We start from the raw sequence: 18,853 nt of genomic DNA on the forward strand, positions 1-18,853 counted from the left end.
ATGTACTGTGTTTTGATATACAAGAGAAAACTGACTGGTACTTCATAATACTACAGAGTACATGTACCTATTAACTGATTTACAAATTAAGTTATAGTTAAATCACTTAAAAGGACCAATTCCGTATCAAATCTGAAATTTATATGACTTCCTTTTAAATATGTATTTCTGCTGAAAATCATAAATTGTAAAATAACAACAAATGAACAAACACCTTCAAACCCCAGAATTTTTCCTTTAAGTTCTAAAAGCTCACATTTTGGCTCCAAAATAAACCAAGAAATAAAATCAGGTAAATCATGTGAACAAACTATCTTTAAAAGCTGCAAGAGCTGGCAACAGGTTTCTTAAGTGCCTCCTAAACATAACTACATCACTAGCAAAAAGCTAATGTTAAAAAAAAAAAAAAAAAAAAGAAAATAATAATTAAAAAAAAAGAAAATAAAAAAGCCTTGATGGCTTGATTTAAAATCACGGCTCCCTAGATAAAAGTAACTGTTAAGTGTTGGGGTTTGGCAATACCACTGCATTTTGCTTAAACACTAGGAGAAGAAGAGATTAGTTCTCAGCTAGGGGCTCAGCTCTGATCAAGTAACTTTTTGCACAATCATAGATAAAATACTCTTCTTATTTACTACACATTCACACACAGAGTACAATAGACTGCAGTTAAATACACAGATTTCAACTGTTCAACAGTGAGAGTTGGGGCTACTCACAATTGGTAGAAGCACAAGTGACACTTCACCCCTTAGGAAAAATCACTTCTGAGAAGTGCAGTATTTAACTGTAAGATATTGTATATTTAATATTTATGTCACCTTTTTAGTATTTAACATCTTCAAATGTGATCACAAAATGCATGTTTAGAAAAATATTAAAAATTTCAATGAATTGTAAGAATAAGGCTCTTCAACTTCCCCCAGCTTGCATTAAAGATGAGTGCTCTCTGGTTTCAAGCATTTGAAAGATGCTCCATTATCTGTTAAAGTGAAATAATTCCATGTTTTTCTATATTCACCAACTTTTTTTACAGTTGTGTACAGTAACAACAACAGAAAAATTACACAAAAAGTTGGCCAATGCAATATGAAAGCTCTTCTTTTAGAGTTTTATCACATTATTTATTAAACTTCTAATTCGGAATATAAAGGAGAAAGCACATAAAAGTGAGAAGTCTCTTACTAAGCCTTTGTTCATTGTAATAGTCAAGCACACTTAACCTGATCTCTCTCCAGTCCTCTAGCACTAGTAGAAGAAGCAGAAGTTAAGTTGCTAGGTACATTACAGCTAATACAATTCAGCTGTTATGATTTGAAATCAAAGTGTGATGTCACTTATGCTGCTCTAATACCTTGGAAGCAATAAACAAGGGAAAACCTGATCACCATAAAGATAAGTACTTTATACTTTTCTCGTTCTCCAGTTAAATTCAGCCAGGACAGTAATAACAACAATGTATTTTTAGAATGATAAACTCTAAATGAAGTCTACACGTTTTCTTACAAAACCCAAAATTCTTTTCAGTGTCTTCCCTGCTGAAGAGTAAGAGTTACAAACATCTCTAATGTTGTTTCATTTCTTTGTGTCAGCATTACCTACACTATGAAATAGTAACCAGTAACAATTCACAAGCCAAATATTGCAAAGCAATTCAAAATCCTTAAGCTAGGAGGTATAAAACATCAAACTTTGTTTATATCACACTGCGGTGATTAATTAAATAATGTTTTAAGGTATATTGCTTACTTTCTGTTGTTCATGTTGTTATAATTATTTGATAGAGATGGAGAGATCTTTGGTAAAGTTGAAAAATTGGATGCACCTGGGGACCTTTAAAAATATGAAAATGAGAAATTAGACAAAAATGCTGAGACATTAAAAACTATGAAAGAAAGATAACAAATGAACAAAGCAGATAAACAAGCATGGAAAAGAAATACTTTTTAAAAAGTGGGCAAAGCACTAAAAATATCCAGGACATGCAGCCCTCAGAATCTGTCTTTTAAAACTTGAAATGTTTCACAGTACTTAAACTTCCATAATTTCTTGAAGAAACAGAGCTATTAAAAACCAAAAGAAACCGCAGGCCACTGTACTAAAAAAATTGTTTTCAGCTTATAGTACAACTGTAGATATTCTGATGTTCTAAAACTTGAAATGTTAAGTTCCTAATGCAGGAATTTTATTAAAATTTAATTTCAAACTAAATGGATGTTGAGATGAGATACAAAAATGATTAAGATAAATACTTCAAGGTTACTTTAACAGCAGCATGGAACCATTTAGTTAAAATTGTCTCAGTAATACTGTTAGAAAACTTCAGGATATTATGCACAATACAAAATTTTTGAAAAACTTTTTTTTTCCAAAAGTAGAAGCATTATCACTTATCCCTATGGTTTAAGACACTACTTTAAAATACAAGAAAACTGATTATTTTCATCAGCCTTCTCACAAAGACCTCTGAATATAACAACTAAATATGATATTTACAACTAACTTGCAGTGTATTTTTCTTTTCTTGAGCAAATCTTACAGGTAAGCAAGGAAAAGACAGAATACTCAAAGGAGTTCATGTACCCTCCTGTTTTTGTGGGCCCTATGTTAACTCCAACTGAATTGGAGTTCCAGATGTCATTGAAAAGCTTTGAAATACATATTGCTGTATTAAGAGAAGAACTTCTGCATGCTCAGGACTTTTTAAGCACCTTTTAAGAACTAAACTCTTAGGGAAATAAACATTTTTACACTGGAAATTTCCCCAAGTATATATTCACAGTTATTTTCAACTTTCTATTAATAAACCTTCTCCAAAAGAAGAGTTGCTGGGGAAAGGGAACCTCCATCCACACTGCTCACACCAATTTGATGCCAGAGCTTGCAAGAGCTGCCGCCCAGAGCCTGGAGAGGGTTTGCAGGTCAGGACGAATGAACCTGAAGTACAGCACAAAAGAATTCCAGCCACTGCAGCCAGCACTCTTCTTCAGCTTCACTGAGGGCCCGACTGAAATACCTCCATGCAAATGTACAAGCATGGGCAAAAAACAAGAGGAGCTGGAGATGTGCATATGACTGTAGGGGTACGATCCTCTGCCATCACTGGCAAATAAGTGGTGGGATGGCTACTATGTCTGGAGTGTTGGAATGAAAGGAAATAGGCTATTTAGGAAGGATAGGCAGGGGAACCTCTTGGGAGCTCCTCTAAGGGATCCATGATCCCTGATGCATAAGGATTAAAGGTAGGGCAGGGACAGGCAAGATTATAGTGGGGGTCTGCTATGGGCCACCCGACCAGGAAGACCAAGGAGGTGATTGGTGACAGCCAACATGCTGTCAACTAAGGGCAAATCTTGCCAGAGAAATTTGGTGGCATTCTAAAACAGGGTTAAAGAGGTGGATGAGGGAAGACTGACATTATCAGTCTAGACTTCTGCGAAGCATTAGACACTGTCTCTGAACTGGAGAGACATCAATTTGACAGATGGACCACTTGATGAATAAGGAACTGGCTGGGCAGTTGCACTCAAGGAGTTGTACTCAACGAATCAGTGTCCAAGTGGAAATCAGTGGTGTTCCTTAGGGGTCAGTACTGGGACCAGTGCTTCTTGGCAGTGACATGGACAGTGGGATTAGCGCATGCTCACCAAGTTTGTTGTTGACACCAAGCTGTGTTGTGTGGTTGACACGCTGGAGGAAATGGATGTCATCCAGAGGGACCTAGCTTGAGAGATGGGCTGATACAAACTTCGTGAGTTCAACCATGACAAATGCAAGGTCCTGCACTTGGGTCAGGGCAATCCCAATCGCAAGCACAGGCTGGGCCAAGAATGAATTGAAAGCAGCCCTTAAGAGAAAGAACTGGGGGTGTTGGTAGATGAGAAGCCCAACATAACTCAGCAATGTGAGCCCACAGCACAGAAAGACAACTATACCCTGGGCTCCATCAAAAGCAGCGTGACCAGCAGGGCAGGGGAGGGGATTCTCCCCCTCTGCTTTGCCATCATGACATCCCATCTGGACTGCAGTGTTCATCTCTGGGGCCACCAGCATAAGGACATGAACTTGTTGATATGAGTCCAGGACAGGGCCACAAGACGATCAGAGGGCTGAATATTTCTCCTATGAGCAGACTGAGAGAGCTGGGGCTGCTAAGTCCAGAGAAGAGAAGGCTCTGGGGAAACTTTAGTGCAGCCTTTCAGTTCCTAAGAGGGCTATGAAAGGGAGAGGAACTTTTTACAAGGGCATGTAGTCATTGGACTAAGGGGGAATGACTTCAAACTGAAAGAGAGTAGGTTTAGATTAGATATTAGGAAGAAATTCTTCTCTGTGAGGGTGGTGAGGAACTGAAACAGGTTATGCAGAGAAACTGCGGATGGCCCATCCCTGTAAGTGTTTGAGGCCACATTGGATGAGGCCCTGAGCAACTCAGTCCAGTTGAAGATGCCCCTGCCCATGGCAGGGGATCAGCTTTTGAGGTCCCTTCAAACCTAAACCATTCTATGTATCACCACATCAAGAACATGTTAGTTAACTCTTCAAGTGTTCAGATCAACATTCACAAAGCTTTCCTGTAATTTCCTTTATCAATCTAAACCCCTCTCTTTGAATATTATCTTCAAAGAAGTAAAATACACAGACTGTGTCCACAAAAGATACCTAACCAAAGTCAGTTTAACCCCATTTAAATCTAAGACAGAAGTTAAACTATGGCATTTACACATGTAATTATTTTAGAAGAAGCTATTTGATCTGAATAATTTTCAACTGAAATTGAACTTTTCAAAACCAATTTGAAGCTTTTATATGATTTAAACCAAATTAAAATGCAATACAGTTTTAAATTTTAAAACTCAACGTATAATTGCAGTATATAAAAGCTAAAAGAAACTAGAATAAGCCACATAAAGGTCTACATAATCAGTAAATGGCTTGCTTCTCAAAAGCAGGAGTAAACCAAATTCTCAACATAGCTACAACAGTAGCAGAAACTAACAGATAGTTTTGAAAAGTAACTGTTAATGATGTAACTAACAAACCCCACAAAATTATTTATTTTAATTTAGCATCTTAACAGTCCAGCAAAAGACAGGTTAATAAACCCACTTCACTGTATTATGCTGAAATAAATGGTAACTCACATTAGATATTGAACTGCCCACATACTTCATTAACACTACGGTTAAACTGTACTAGAATTCCCCTAATGACCAACAGCAAGGAGATAAATACAGACATGAGGAAAAACAACTGCAGCTAGAACAATCTTTTTTCCACTGTAGTCATCCAGACTGACTGGATCAGGATAAAGAAAGGCAGATAAGACTTTTTTTGACAACTGGAAAGAAGCCTAACATTCACAGGCCCTAGTCCTTATAGCAGACCTGCTGGTGAGACAACATAGGGCACAAAAAAATGCAGGAAGGTTCTGAGATGCAACAATGACAACTTTCTGATGCAGGTGACTGAGGAGCCAACAAGGAGAGATTCTCGGCTGCATCTGATACTTAAAACTAAGGAGGAACTAGTTGGGAATGTGAAGGCTGGGGCCTTGGCCAAAATGACCTTAAGATGGTGAAATCGGAGATCCTGAGAGAGCATGGCAGAAAGCAGGAGCACAGCCCTGGATTACTGCAGAGCAGACTTTAGCCTTTTTAGGGATCTGATTGGAAAAGTCCCATGGGATACAGCCCTGGAGACAAGAGGGGGCCCTAACAGAGCTGGCTGATATTCACAGAATCATTTAGGTTGGAAAAGACCTCTAAGATCATTTAAGTCCAGTCTTTCAAGGACTATTTCCTCTATGCTCAGGAATGGTCCAGTCAGAGAACTAGAAAATCAAGCAAAGGCAGCAGGAAACATGAATGGATGAACAAGGAGATTTTGACCCAACTTGGATGAGAAAGTGTATGAGTGAAAGCAGTGGTAGATACCTTGCTTAACCAGCCTGATGGTAATCACTTCATAGAAGGCTATCTTGGCACATGAGGGGGAAGCAATGGGTGTGGTTTATCTCAACTTCCTTAAGTTTTTTGACAGTGTCTCCTGCAACACCCTCATAGATAAGTACATGAAACATGGGTTACGTAAGTGTACAGTGAAATGGACTGAAAACCATTCAATCCTACCCCTGGAGGGGCCAGTGACTGAATGGAAAGCAGCTTGGCAGGGAACCACCTGGGGTTCTGCTGGACAAGAAGCTGAACGTGAACCAGCAGTGTGTCCTTAGGCCAAACACCTTGGCCCAGTGTGCTACACTGGGAAAAGCACTGCCAGCAGGTCAAGGGAGGTGATCCTTCCTGTCCACTCAGAACCGGCTAGAGACACCTGGAGTGCTGAGTTCCCTTCTGGGCTCCCTAGTACCAGAAAGATAGGGACATTCTGGAGCAAGACTAGTGAGACTACAAAGGTGCAGCATTTGACATGTGAAGAAGCTGAGAGAGCTGGGACCATTCAGCCTGGAGAAGAGAAGGCTCCAGAATAATCTTATCACTTGTATAAATACCCAATGGAAGGGAATTAAGGAGATGGTGCAAGAATCTTCTCAGTGGTGCCCACTGAAAGGACAAAAGTCTATGGGTATAAAAGAAAAGAAATAAAATTCCATTTGAACATGTAATATGCCTGGATATGGTCCCAGGCAATCTGCACCAGCTTCTGATGCTTTGAGTAAGGGAACTAGGTCAGACTGTCTCAAGAGGTCCTTCCATCATCAAGGACTCTTTTCCTTGTTAGCTGATTGGGCTAACACACAATTTTAAAGCCAGCTTTAGTTAGACTTTTCTCTTCTTACAAACCCTAATTCAGCTAATCACACTTCTTTGGGGAATTTGCAGTAAAAAAGGTTGATATTTTAACATTCATCAATCAAAAAATTAATGTTCAGTACATGCATTTGTTAAGAGTTTTTCAACCCTCTACTAATTCATGTTAATGAACATGTTTGTTAAACTAATTGAAAATGTCTGTTGAACATTACTGATGTTTACCCACAGGAGCACAGACACATGGTTATTACAAGTTACTATTTTTCGGCAAATGGCAGTCCAGTTTTTGACTGGCAAACAAGCTGACAGCTCTTGCTTACACAATTTAAGACATCAGAGTAAGTCCCCAGTTAGCTCTATTCACCACAATTTCTCACAGAAAAGTCAGTAGAAAGGCACGCCTGTCCGCATATCAATTGTTTCAGGGAAAAAACCCCCTCATTTCAGTATACACAATTTTTCCTTTGGAGATTCATGGATATATTTTCCTAAAAAACTTGGATAAACAGGCATTATATTATTTTAAAAAGGACTGCTAGGCATCTTTTATCCATTTTTTCCCTCCTCTTCACAAACATTATGGGGTCCAACCCAGTAACGGAGAAGAATCAAGAAAGGGCCTTTAATGCTCTTCCAAGGCAAAAAGGCATACAGTTTGAACCAGAAAAAAAAAGTTAAAAAATTTTCTATGTGAAAAATATTGTATGAAAACATTAATTATTATAAGAAGAAAAAGAAATAAGCTATGAATGTGTACTGCCTCACACTTCTGTACAGTCAAAAAAACCCCTAACAAACAATATATTCCCTTTCACACACAAAAATTGCTTTAAAGTTAACAGCAGGCCACCTGTAAATTATGTTACGTAGCCAGCTATTTGATTAGGATGACTGAATCCACAGTGAATCTAAAAAACAGAAGTTTTTTTGGATTAATGAAATCCATTGCTTTTATTATACATACAGAGATATAGATTGACAGGTAATAAAAAAAATCTTAATTTTTTACCATATAGAAAGCATTTTTAAAGAATTAGATAAAACCAGTAGATTAAAAACTTGTTTTTAAGTTTTCTAAAAAACCCCAGCTACAACACCGCTTTAAAATTAGAGGGAAATAACCTACTAGTTTATAGGATTTTTGTATGCTTCCCTAACTTGCTTTTATTATTTGCATACAAATAGGTAACAACTTCTTAACAGAAAACTAACAGAAACCCTGTCCTGGCTATTCAACTGGTAACCCACGGAATCTCAAAACTTGAGTTCCTTGCTTCTCTGTAAGTTTTACAATCACAGATTGGCTGAAAGGTTTTAAGTGATGAACAGTTTTTCCTAAACACAAGTAACTTGATTTTGTAGTACAGTTCCTTAAGTAACTTGAACTACAACCTTAGACCCTTTTTTTAATATATCTTAGTTTAAAACACCATCTTGACAATAATAAACCATTCAAACAGATTTAGTTATTTTTCCTGCCTGCAGAATAACTTCCCATATAAGGACACTGATTAAAAAAAAAAAAAAGGTCTGCACACAGATAACAAGTCTTCATTCAAATACTGGGATCAGCAGCAACTAAGCTACCAAAACAGCTGGGATCTGTATGTTTATGTAAGTTTGTCACATGTATGACACTGAGGAGACATGTTAGTCAGCTACTCACGGACATGTTAAGTCTAAAAGAAATTTTCTGCAAAAATGATAATGACTGCTAAGTAATATCTCTTTTGGGAGCAATGACATTTAAGACATTACAGGAGAAAGAAAGTTTCACAGAAATCAACCTCTCAGAGCAAAAAACATGCCAGTAGCTGATACAAACAACCCCCGAGAGAGCCAAAAATCCAGCTATTCTTAAACCTGACTGACCCTACGAACAATTTAAGAATGTATACCACATTCAGATACTTTCAGACAAAAATCCCAAGACTCACAAACATTTTATGCAGCATTAGAACATGATACAATAGCAGATATTAAATCGCGCAGAGTTTTTACAGTGGATGTTGCGATTACTTCCAAAATTAATTAAATTCAGAAGTTAGAAGAACAGTACACATAGAAGAAATGCGAACAGTGACAAATTTGAACACAGAGCAGAAATTAAGTTGCACAGCATGGTCTCTGCTTCTATATGAAAAGGATCTCACACTTTAAACCGCTCCTTTCTAATTTCAAAAGGAGAGACAATTGTGATGATAATCTTTTTTTCTTGTAAGAATTCATTATACTCGTAAGAAAAAGAGAATTATCATTGTCGAAAGTGTTCCTTCCTATACTGAACTGAAGTCCCAACCTGGCCACTTTCAAAGTAAATAAGTTATTTTCTTGCAGAAGAAGCTCACACGTTTAACATCTTTCTCATGAAAAACTGCCAGCATTCATCACCAGTTGTAGGAATACAGAAAAATTGCCAAAAGAAGTAACCAATACAAAAATTGCTGTTACGCTTCTGCTAAAAAGAGGCGGGGAAAATGTGCAGAACATCTTTCCATCTTACTGTTTCTCATTTTCAACTGTCACAATGTATCTTCTGTTGCCATTCTGACAGACCTCAAAAGGCTGAAAAAACGAGCAAACAGGAATCTCATGAAGTCCACCCAAGGGAAATGTGAAGGCCTGCACCTGTGGAGGAACAATCCCAGGAACCAACACACGGGGAGGAAGAGGGGGTGTGGGCAGATGACTGAATGGAAAGCAGCTTGGCAGGGAACCACCTGGAGTTCTGCTGGACAAGAAGCTGACCGTGAACCAGCAGTGTGTCCTTAGGCCAAACACCTTGGCCCAGTGTGCTACACTGGGAAAAGCACTGCCAGCAGGTCAAGGGAGGTGATCCTTCCTGTCCACTCAGAACCGGCTAGAGACACCTGGAGTGCTGGGCTCCCCAGGACCAGAGAGACAGAGATATCCTGGACCAAGTTCAGTGAGACACCACATAGGTGATCAAGGATTGCAGCATCCGACCTCTGTGGAGAGGCTGAAAGCTGAGACCATTCAGCCTGGAGAAGAGAAGGCTCCAGAGTGATATTATCAACATGTATAAATAACCAGTGGGAGGGAATGAAGAAGATGGAGCAAGACCCTTCTCAGTGGTGTCCACTGAAAGGAGAAGAGGCAATGTGCATAAACTGAAGCACATGCAATTCTTTCTAAATGTAAGAAATTTTGTTTCAAAATAGGAGTTAACAAACAGTGGAACAGGTTTACAGGAAGGCTGTAGAGCCTCCATCCTTGGACATGCTCAAAACATAACTGGACACAGTCCCAAGCAACCTGCTGTAGGTGACCTGTCTTTGAGCAAGTGGGCTGGACCAGAGAATCTATGGAGATGCCTTCCAACTTCAACAGTTCTGTGAATCTGTAGAAAAGCTTAGCTCATGTTCTGAAATGATCCTGCCTTTTCAAGCTTTATAGTCTTTCATGCTTTCCAATATTCTACATTTTGACATTTCTAAATATGGCCTTTTATACCTTGATGTCAGAATTTGTTTACAATTTGTACTCTTCAAAAAGAAGCAGTACAAAGAGGTAATTTCAGCAGTGTGAGCCAGTGTGTGACCAATGAGAAGGCTGTAGGAAGGTATGTGGATATATGCTGTGATGACAAACTAATACTCCTAATGCATCTCACACAGAAAACTCCAAAGTGTTTACTATTTCTATCCCTTTAAACATTTATTAGATTGTTCATGAAGTTTTAAACAGGTGTAAAAATCTGTCCTATTACTGCCTGTTGACAGTTGCTATTTGAATTCACTAAATTTTGCAAACCTTCAATTTTTATAGTGTATTTGAATATCAAATTCCCAACTTTCTGATAGCTGCCAGATCTCAAAACCATACCCCAACCTCACAGTAAAATTATTCATCCTCATTTGTTGGTGTACTTACAGCCTACTCTGACACCAGCATTCTCAATTACTATTTCACTTGTCTCCAGATCAAGCATTTTTCAGGAGACATTCTTTAATTTATATACTGCTCCTGAATGTTTTCCATAAAATGGAAAAGAAATTTGGCAGAATAAAGGCAGATACCATCACCAGAATATTTTCCAACCAAGACTTCCAAAAGAATCCATGACAATGAGTTATGTAAGTTCTTTTAACCTTTGAAATCTGCATCTAAAATTTGACCAAGAATTTAAATTTCTACTAGATGCTTTTTGAGATCAGAGATTAAACTTCAAATACTTAGCATCCCATTCTTTCTATTGCTCCACATTCTCAATCCTTTGTGTTACATCTTGCTAAGCAAGATTATACTGTTTGTACTAATCTTAAACTGAATTTAGACTTCATTAAATAACTTAATAGAAACTAGTGCTCCAAATATAAGTGCTTGAGATAAAAAACCAAAGACAAACGCTGTCCTTCAAATGATAAGCAATGATACTATAAAAATGTTTTAGAACAACAGTGACACTTGATTACATGCATGCGTATTCTTAAAAGGAATAAGCAGAACTTAAAAGAACTTAAACTTTTAAATGAAAGGTATGATCAAGAACCAGCCAACAAAGGCAAAAAACACAGTTAATGATTTGTAAGGCTGACATCATATTAATTAATTGGTTCCAGCTGTTCTTCCAAAACCAACAGAACATGATTTAGATACTGGAAATAATATTAGAAATAGTTTATCCATCTAAATGAAGAAAAACACACAAGTCCTTCTATTCACTTGCCACTATCAAGGTGCTGTTGATAAACAGCAGTAGGAAAACCAGAAAACAAAACCAACATTGTCCTGCATTAACTGATGACAGCCCAACAAAGAGCAAAAGCCACATGATGGTAATGTAGGCTGCAATTTAAATAAACTTTATGGGTAAATATTGTGCTCTGGAGACAAAAGGAACAAGCTGTCCATGAAAATATTTACATGTAAGAAAAATACTGATAAAATACACATATCTGTGTTGACCTAACACAAACACTGTGCTTTGAAACAGAAATCTAAATAAAATAAGCTTAGTTTTACAGTTTTCTAATATGGATTCTTTTTTCATTTTTAAGCAGGATAATATATATCATTGGTTGAAATCAACAAAGTTAAGCAACCTATATACAGGCATTCACCATTATTATGCTATGTTCTACAATGCACGGCACTTACAACAAACATATTCAGCAGATTTTCAAAATCAAATGCCACTTTTAGAAACTTTTTTTTTAATAAAACAAAATAATATGTGAAGTTAATCACATGACTGGAATTCATAACTTACTTAGGAGTTGAAGGACCTCTTGGCCATGTTCCATCCTCATTCTTCTGTTCTATCACCAGGACCTACCACCAAAAGTGTAATAAGAAAACTGAAATAAAAATATCAGTAGATTCCTTTCTGTTCCATCTTTTTAATGGATTTGCTGACATGTGATCAAGAAAAGACTGGTATTTAAATTACTGTTCACTGAGATTCAAGAATATTCTATTACACTCCACATTCTATCCATTACACTGCACCATCCTCTCTACTTTTTTCATTCCACATATTAATTTGTGCAATTTTGGGCACTTCACTTAATATTTCTAATCCTCTAAAATCCATGGATGGCAAGCCACTTATCTCTCAAAGAGGTCAGAAGATGACCTGCAATGTTTAAATGAATCTATAGAAATCACATGTCTATACAACAGCCCTGTTAAGGAAAGGACATTCCTGAAGGAATTTTGCCTCACAAAGATCAGTAAGAAAAAAACCAAACCAAAACACCCAAACAAAATTATTTTCTGCACTGATAGCCTTAAAATCGTACCTGTATGGTTATTCCTGTATGTTTTACCAAAGCATTTATCTAATATTATTTTTTCAACAGGACAGTTGGCTAACAAAATCAATTTTGTTCAATTTGTTATTGGTACAGGAAGGAGTACAGAACACTCAGTCCCAAACACAGGCATCAGGTGTCATTTGAAACTCCTTTGGGTATTTCAGGTATCTGCCCTACGCTGGCAGTTATGACACAGGACCTACAAACAGCTCATGCCTTTTTCTGGATTGACAGCTGAGATATCTAGATCCTTTGAAATGGCAACTAGACTCCAATACTTAAACTGAATCCAATGCCCCACTTCCAATGCAACTAATTCTGCACAACGGTACACCGATGTTTCAGGACTCTAATTAACTGCTATGCTGTGCCTGTATGTGTCCACACAGTGACATAAATTCACATACATACTAATGCTCAAAACCTTGTGTATAAGCCACTTGAAGATGTAATCACATTTTCAGTCTGAATACACAAGAGCATGAGATTGGAAACAAGCCTTCTATCATGACCAGTTTTTTATCAGGAACAGAGCAGACTGCTATCCTTGGTCATTGATGCTGAAAGACTGATTCTGCCATACTTCCTTGACTGGCTCTCAGAGATTAGATCACTAAATTAAACATAGATTTAGACTGAAGAGTTCAATGGAATCAACTGGTCAATTCAGAAATCAACTGATAAATTCAAAGCATTAATTTACTCAATCGCATACACTATTATAACTATTAGGTTAGACAGACTGTAATAGTCAGGGTAACTATTACTAGGTTAGGAAGCTCAGCAAGAAAAATAACCGTGTGTGTCAGCCAAGTGCAACTGACCAAACACATATGGCCTACCACGACATTTAGCATTTTCAGAAACCATGGTTAAACTCTGCTTTAAACAGTATTTGTTTTGCTCAAAGTACAAATGTCACCTAGAGACCTTGTCACAGCTTTATGAGACCATGTTTGCTTCATAGTTAATGTTTCACTGGGATAGAGGTAATTTGCAAGTTACATCTTTGATGTGAATCTTTTATGGGAGATGTGGGCTCTTCCAGTAGGACCTATGCATTGTTAAAGTTACCTGTGTGACAGTTTAAGTGCATGCAGCATGAAGCTAAAGGACACAATAGTTCAAGCAGCTATTTTGGTGCACTGATTAGCTACCTTCCATGCCATAAAAGAAAACTGAAACACAGCATAAATACGGCTGGTAAGTAGGTTAGAGTCAAATAGTTCAAGGCAAAAGGAAATACTTTAACATAATCTTGACTAAAATTACTGTCATCAAATTTCATCCATCCACATTTGTAGCATGACAGCATGAACTACAGCTCTTGAAAAAACATTCAACTCTATCTGAAGACTGAAGAATCAGTGTAACAATCTGAAAAGTTTTTCTAACAATGCAATTGCTCGATCTGTTTACATTTATATTTTGTAGCTTAACATTTAATGTTTGTTCTTTACATTCATCTGGAAAGGTAAAAAAATTATCTTGTGAGGAATTCCCCTATAAAGTGATGATATTGTCTCATATTAAAGCAGGTTTACAAGCCTCTGTTGTTCTTATCAAAATATTTTCATTTTTTCTAATTTTGTATGTGAAATCTAGACAGTGGAATGTGAGTAGAAGACATTCTTCTAGAATACCTAAAAAGGTCTTCAAATTTTGGGTTTCATTATAGGAACATATCCCAGATCCTAGGAATAATTTTTTATTTCGGATTTTACCAAATTCATGTCAGCAACTTCATAAAATTGGTAAGCATAACATTTAAAATTTAGAAGTATATTTAGAATTTTAGTTTTAATTCACCAAGAGAGTTAAATCTTTAATCCTGAAAACACACACAAAAACTACTTTAATTTCAACAAATTTGTTTATAAAATCCTCTATCCCTAACACAATGTATTAAGAGGCAATTTTCATTTAAAAAGAAATAAAAATCATTGGGTACAGCTACATTTTCATGAGCAAAAAGATGAACATATACAAGAAAAGAAATAATATTTCACTGTACCTGTCCCTGGTATAAACCAGCATCCTGTATGGTACTGTCTGGTTTATTCAAAGGTTCAAAAGTATTACTCATGTATTTGTTCCACAATCTGGTCTCTTTTTCCCCTGGAATATTGAAGATTTTTCTTATCTCCTTTTCAATTGTGTCTGTTTTGTAAAGGAGAGAACACAAGTTTAACATTTCAATACACAAACAGTGTAAGGTCAAATAAAGCATCAGAATTCATCTCCTCATACTCAAAATATGAACGAAACTGTAGAAATTAGCATGCAACTACATCATTTTGTAGGACAAGCAGGAAGTTGTAGTTAGCTTGCCTTTAAAATGGAAACAGTCAAAGGACTGAATCCCTTAGCAAGGCAGACCAAATAAAGAGAACTTGATAAATAACAGACAGGAGCCATCTACTCATTTCTGAATGTGTTAACAGAGGAATGCGGGGAGGTAGCAAATCATCACAAGTGAGACTGGTAGCAAAATCAGGTGCAGGGAGTGCAAGTCATTCTGTTCCTCTCCCTAAATCAAACCCTTTTCAGTTTTTACTCTTCTACCCATGAGTGCAATTAGCACTAACCACAATATATAAATCATGCATGAAGTTTAATTCATGTATCCACAGAAATTAAAAACTACTCTGTAAAACTGAAGTGCATAAATTTATTTTAAAAGAAAGAGGAAAGATTTTCTGTCCTGGAATGATTTAAAGCAAAAAAGTCTACCAACTCTTGCTCTACCTGACAGAAATATAACCAGTGCTACATAATTTTAAGGTGGCATTACCGTTATCTACAACGAAGTTTAAGCAGTTCTTAATCAACTCTATTCTCCTCATACAAAAGCAGAGTTTATTAAAGAGTTGAGTTTTTTAACTAATAAGTATCATAGCAATCCCACTCAGCTGCTTTTTTTAATTGATAGACTCACAAAGGGCCATGGAAGCTATGTCTCATAACAGCTAACAGAACACAAAACAGGAGTCAGGAAACATACACTTTATCCCTGATGATCACTGAAAGCACTGTTCTAGAAATGGGCCCTGTAAGCTCTTTGAAAGACATTCCTCCAAAGTCTAAGGATAAAACGCTAGTGTGTCAGGTTCTCTTCCTCCCTTTTACTCAAGACTGCCTGTTCCACTAGGTTAAACAAGAAAAGCCAAATTGAGACCCGAAACTTAAAAGTACCTTGCAAAAGTCCAGCCACTGGCTTCTGAAATGTGTGACAATGGGCAATTTGTAGATACAGTAGACACCTGAATACAAATTGTTTCTATACTAGTTATCACACATTTTAGTCTGAAAGCAAGTGTTAGACTGGATCATCTGTTTTGGTAACAGAGATGATACGTAGGCAAGGTAGGTGATACCAACAAGGCAACAGACTTATTTGATTTTTTGGCTTCCAAAAGAAAAAATTGAGTACTGTCTCAATCAATTCTCAACCAATGAATTCAAATAACTACATCTGAACATAAGAAGGAATCTAGTCAGCAACAATCTTGTAAAAAAAGTAGAGAATCTAGATTTATCAATGACTTTCACTAAAAGAAGAATTTACAAAATACAATTCTTCATTCTTACTAATACCATGGCAATTAATTATCTGAGCATTTCAGGTCATTTTCTTCTCAAGTACGAAGTTGACATTTATGATATTAATTTTTAACATATTCCAGCTTTGCTAACAGAACTACTACAAGACAGAAAGAATCAATCCTATTGGATGACTACACATTATGTCCAAGACTCTGGAAAGAGCCCGTTCCACTTGACTATTATGCCAATTTTTAGACTGCGAAAATAAGATTCTTTTATGTATTTCCATGAACATATAACCAATGCACACTTTATAATTCTTCCTCCGATCCCCACCAAGTATTACTAGAGTGCTGGCTTATGAACTAAAGTGAAAGTGCCTGTTCCATCATAAATGAAAATGTATCAAATAGGTATTGTCTGAGGCACACTGAGTATGGGGTTCTCCAGTAGAATCGTAGATTCATTAAGGTTGGAAAAGACCTCCATGATCATTGAGTCCAACCTTCCACCAAACACCAGCATATCAACTAAATCATAGCACTGTCACATGCAGTCAGTTCTCAAACACCTCCAGGGATGGTGACTCCAACATTTCCCTGGGGGTTTTAGTTATATACATTCAATGTATGAGATGATTACTACTAGCATGGGGTCTCAAAGAGACAGGAAGAACTGCCATCACTCCATCAGTTGTATACCCACAATTTGAGATAGTTCAATTTCAGAGTTAAAAGTTACAGCTCCCATACAGATAGTACCCTATATTGTTAAAAATCATACAGCTTATCCATAAAAACAACTGCAGGCTTTAAGTACTATTTCAAAAGACTACCTGGAACAGTCTTGATGAGATGCTGAACAAGTTCAGTGGATCCTAATACAAACACATTCTGGCTCCTAAAGGCTAGCACTATCACAAATGCTGGCCAAAGGAAACTCTTAGGTGTTAAGTTAATGTTAAGATGTCAGTCTGAACTATGAAACAGTAATCCCTCCTTCATAAAGAAGTTAGTCGTAAGTCGCTGATTCCAGAATAAATAGTCCTCAAGGGTGGCAAGCATTACACTCCTGTATTCTGCAGCAGATTAAAGGGAGAGATGAATCAATGCCATTTGCTAAGACAGTTTACTAGCAAAATGCACAGCCCACTAGTGTAATCTTCTATGAAGTTTATTAGCTCAGTTTTGGAATTGTTTTATGGCATTGCAGACACAACCTGACTCCTATTTGTCCATAACCAAGGCTACAGACAGTCCGACATTTTGTGTTTTGTAAAACTCTTACACATTAGGCTGATGATTAGTTCTATCGTACTTTCACATGATTAAGACTCCTAAATGGATCGTTAACTCATTTTCACTCGGAAGCCCTTGCGCTCTCTGGGATCAGCATCGATCAGCATCTTGGCTGAAATGCTGCCTCAACTACATCTATTGTCTAACTCATTTTCCTTTTAGAATTAATCCCCTCTCCTCCAAGAGAGTTTGTCATCAGCCAGTCTCAAAGTCACTATGCACTGCCTCCAAGGCAAGGGTCCTCAACTGCAGGAGGTACCCAAGAAGGTCCAAAGAATATGTCACATGAGACTAATCCCATCACAAGAGAATGACTGTCATTATTAGGTCTGCCCTGACCTTGTACTAATTTATTGACATACAGCTTAGCTTAGCTTCTATTTCAGTGGAAAAGCAAAGGTATTCCAGGAATAACACACATCTGAAGACTGACAGGTGAGTATTATATTATACTTAGGATATTTCTCTGGGTTTGTGAATTAAGGAAGGCCTTGTACTTATTTTTCGAGGGCAGTAAATAATATAATCAATGACGGTGGATAGAAAAACTAAAATTCCTTGAAAAGACCATAGTACCCTATGTCTACTCACTTCAGTGGGGCTGTTACTGACTCTTCTGTACTACAATCCTTCTGCAACCATAATAAAAATGCAACCTTTACTGGAGAATACAAGGAAGAATAAAAAATAATCAAGATTCTGTAAGATCCCTCTTGCATATTGTTTATTGATATAATGAGCATTTCTGCTGTGTATTTGATGAAATCCAGAACTACCTTAAATATACCTGAGGTAAGAAGCAGGGAGCAAAACCAATCACAATCTTAGTAATGGATAAGAGGGATCAGTTATTATTTACTCTTAAAGTGGGTAGAATTTTTCTAGCTCTTCTTCTAAGGTACAAACTCTTTTGGATGTCCTGGCTAGGATGGCTCTGCTTTGTACTCTGTGCAAGAAGCTTCACTTTTAGAAAGGGCATGTTTTTAAAGGCTTCCAGGAGCATATCATCCACGTTTCAGAGAAGCAAATAAGGCCAGTGTCTGGAAAGGGTTTGCCAGTGACTCTGACTGCTTCTCATTATGCTTTATAACAATTTATTAATAGTTGTAATTCTCTCTTTGTTAAGAAAAAATTAATATACCTTCAAGCAACAGACATTCCAAAAATGCCCTGCTTCTGATTAGAGAAAGAAAATTCATCCATTACCTATAATTTCAGCGATACAATTAAATTCAGTATAGCTGCAAAATAGCTTGCATTTGGTCCTAAGGGAAGGATAATGTTAAATTGCTTTTACCAAGTTTCTGTTTTGTTCAGAAAATAATGAAGTATAACTTCCCAAGTTAAACCAGACCACAGAAAGGCAAATTAACATACAACAAACCTTGTTTTGAGGGGAATTTTCACAATTTTTAAGTTTTTATTCTGTACAAGCAGGTGATTCTTTTTGTAACTTAAATAC

At 37.0% G+C, this 18,853-nt stretch overlaps 1 protein-coding gene across 3 annotated transcripts in view; it reads right to left on the bottom strand.

Annotated features, from left to right (window-relative positions):
- The window catches only part of USP15 (ubiquitin specific peptidase 15), a 61,171-nt gene that overhangs the window by 24,278 nt on the left and 18,040 nt on the right, over window positions 1-18,853 (bottom strand). For all 3 annotated transcript variants that reach the window (XM_082280748.1, XM_082280749.1, XM_082280750.1), the window contains 3 exons: window positions 14,562-14,707; window positions 12,001-12,062; window positions 1,750-1,833 (listed from right to left, as the gene is read on the bottom strand). In XM_082280748.1, coding sequence (XP_082136874.1) covers window positions 1,750-1,833; window positions 12,001-12,062; window positions 14,562-14,707 — 292 coding nt within the window. The remainder of the gene's footprint in view (window positions 1-1,749; window positions 1,834-12,000; window positions 12,063-14,561; window positions 14,708-18,853) is intronic.

The sequence above is a fragment of the Coloeus monedula genome, assembly GCF_965178545.1.
Source record: "Coloeus monedula genome assembly, chromosome: 4".
NCBI lineage: Eukaryota > Metazoa > Chordata > Aves > Passeriformes > Corvidae > Coloeus > Coloeus monedula.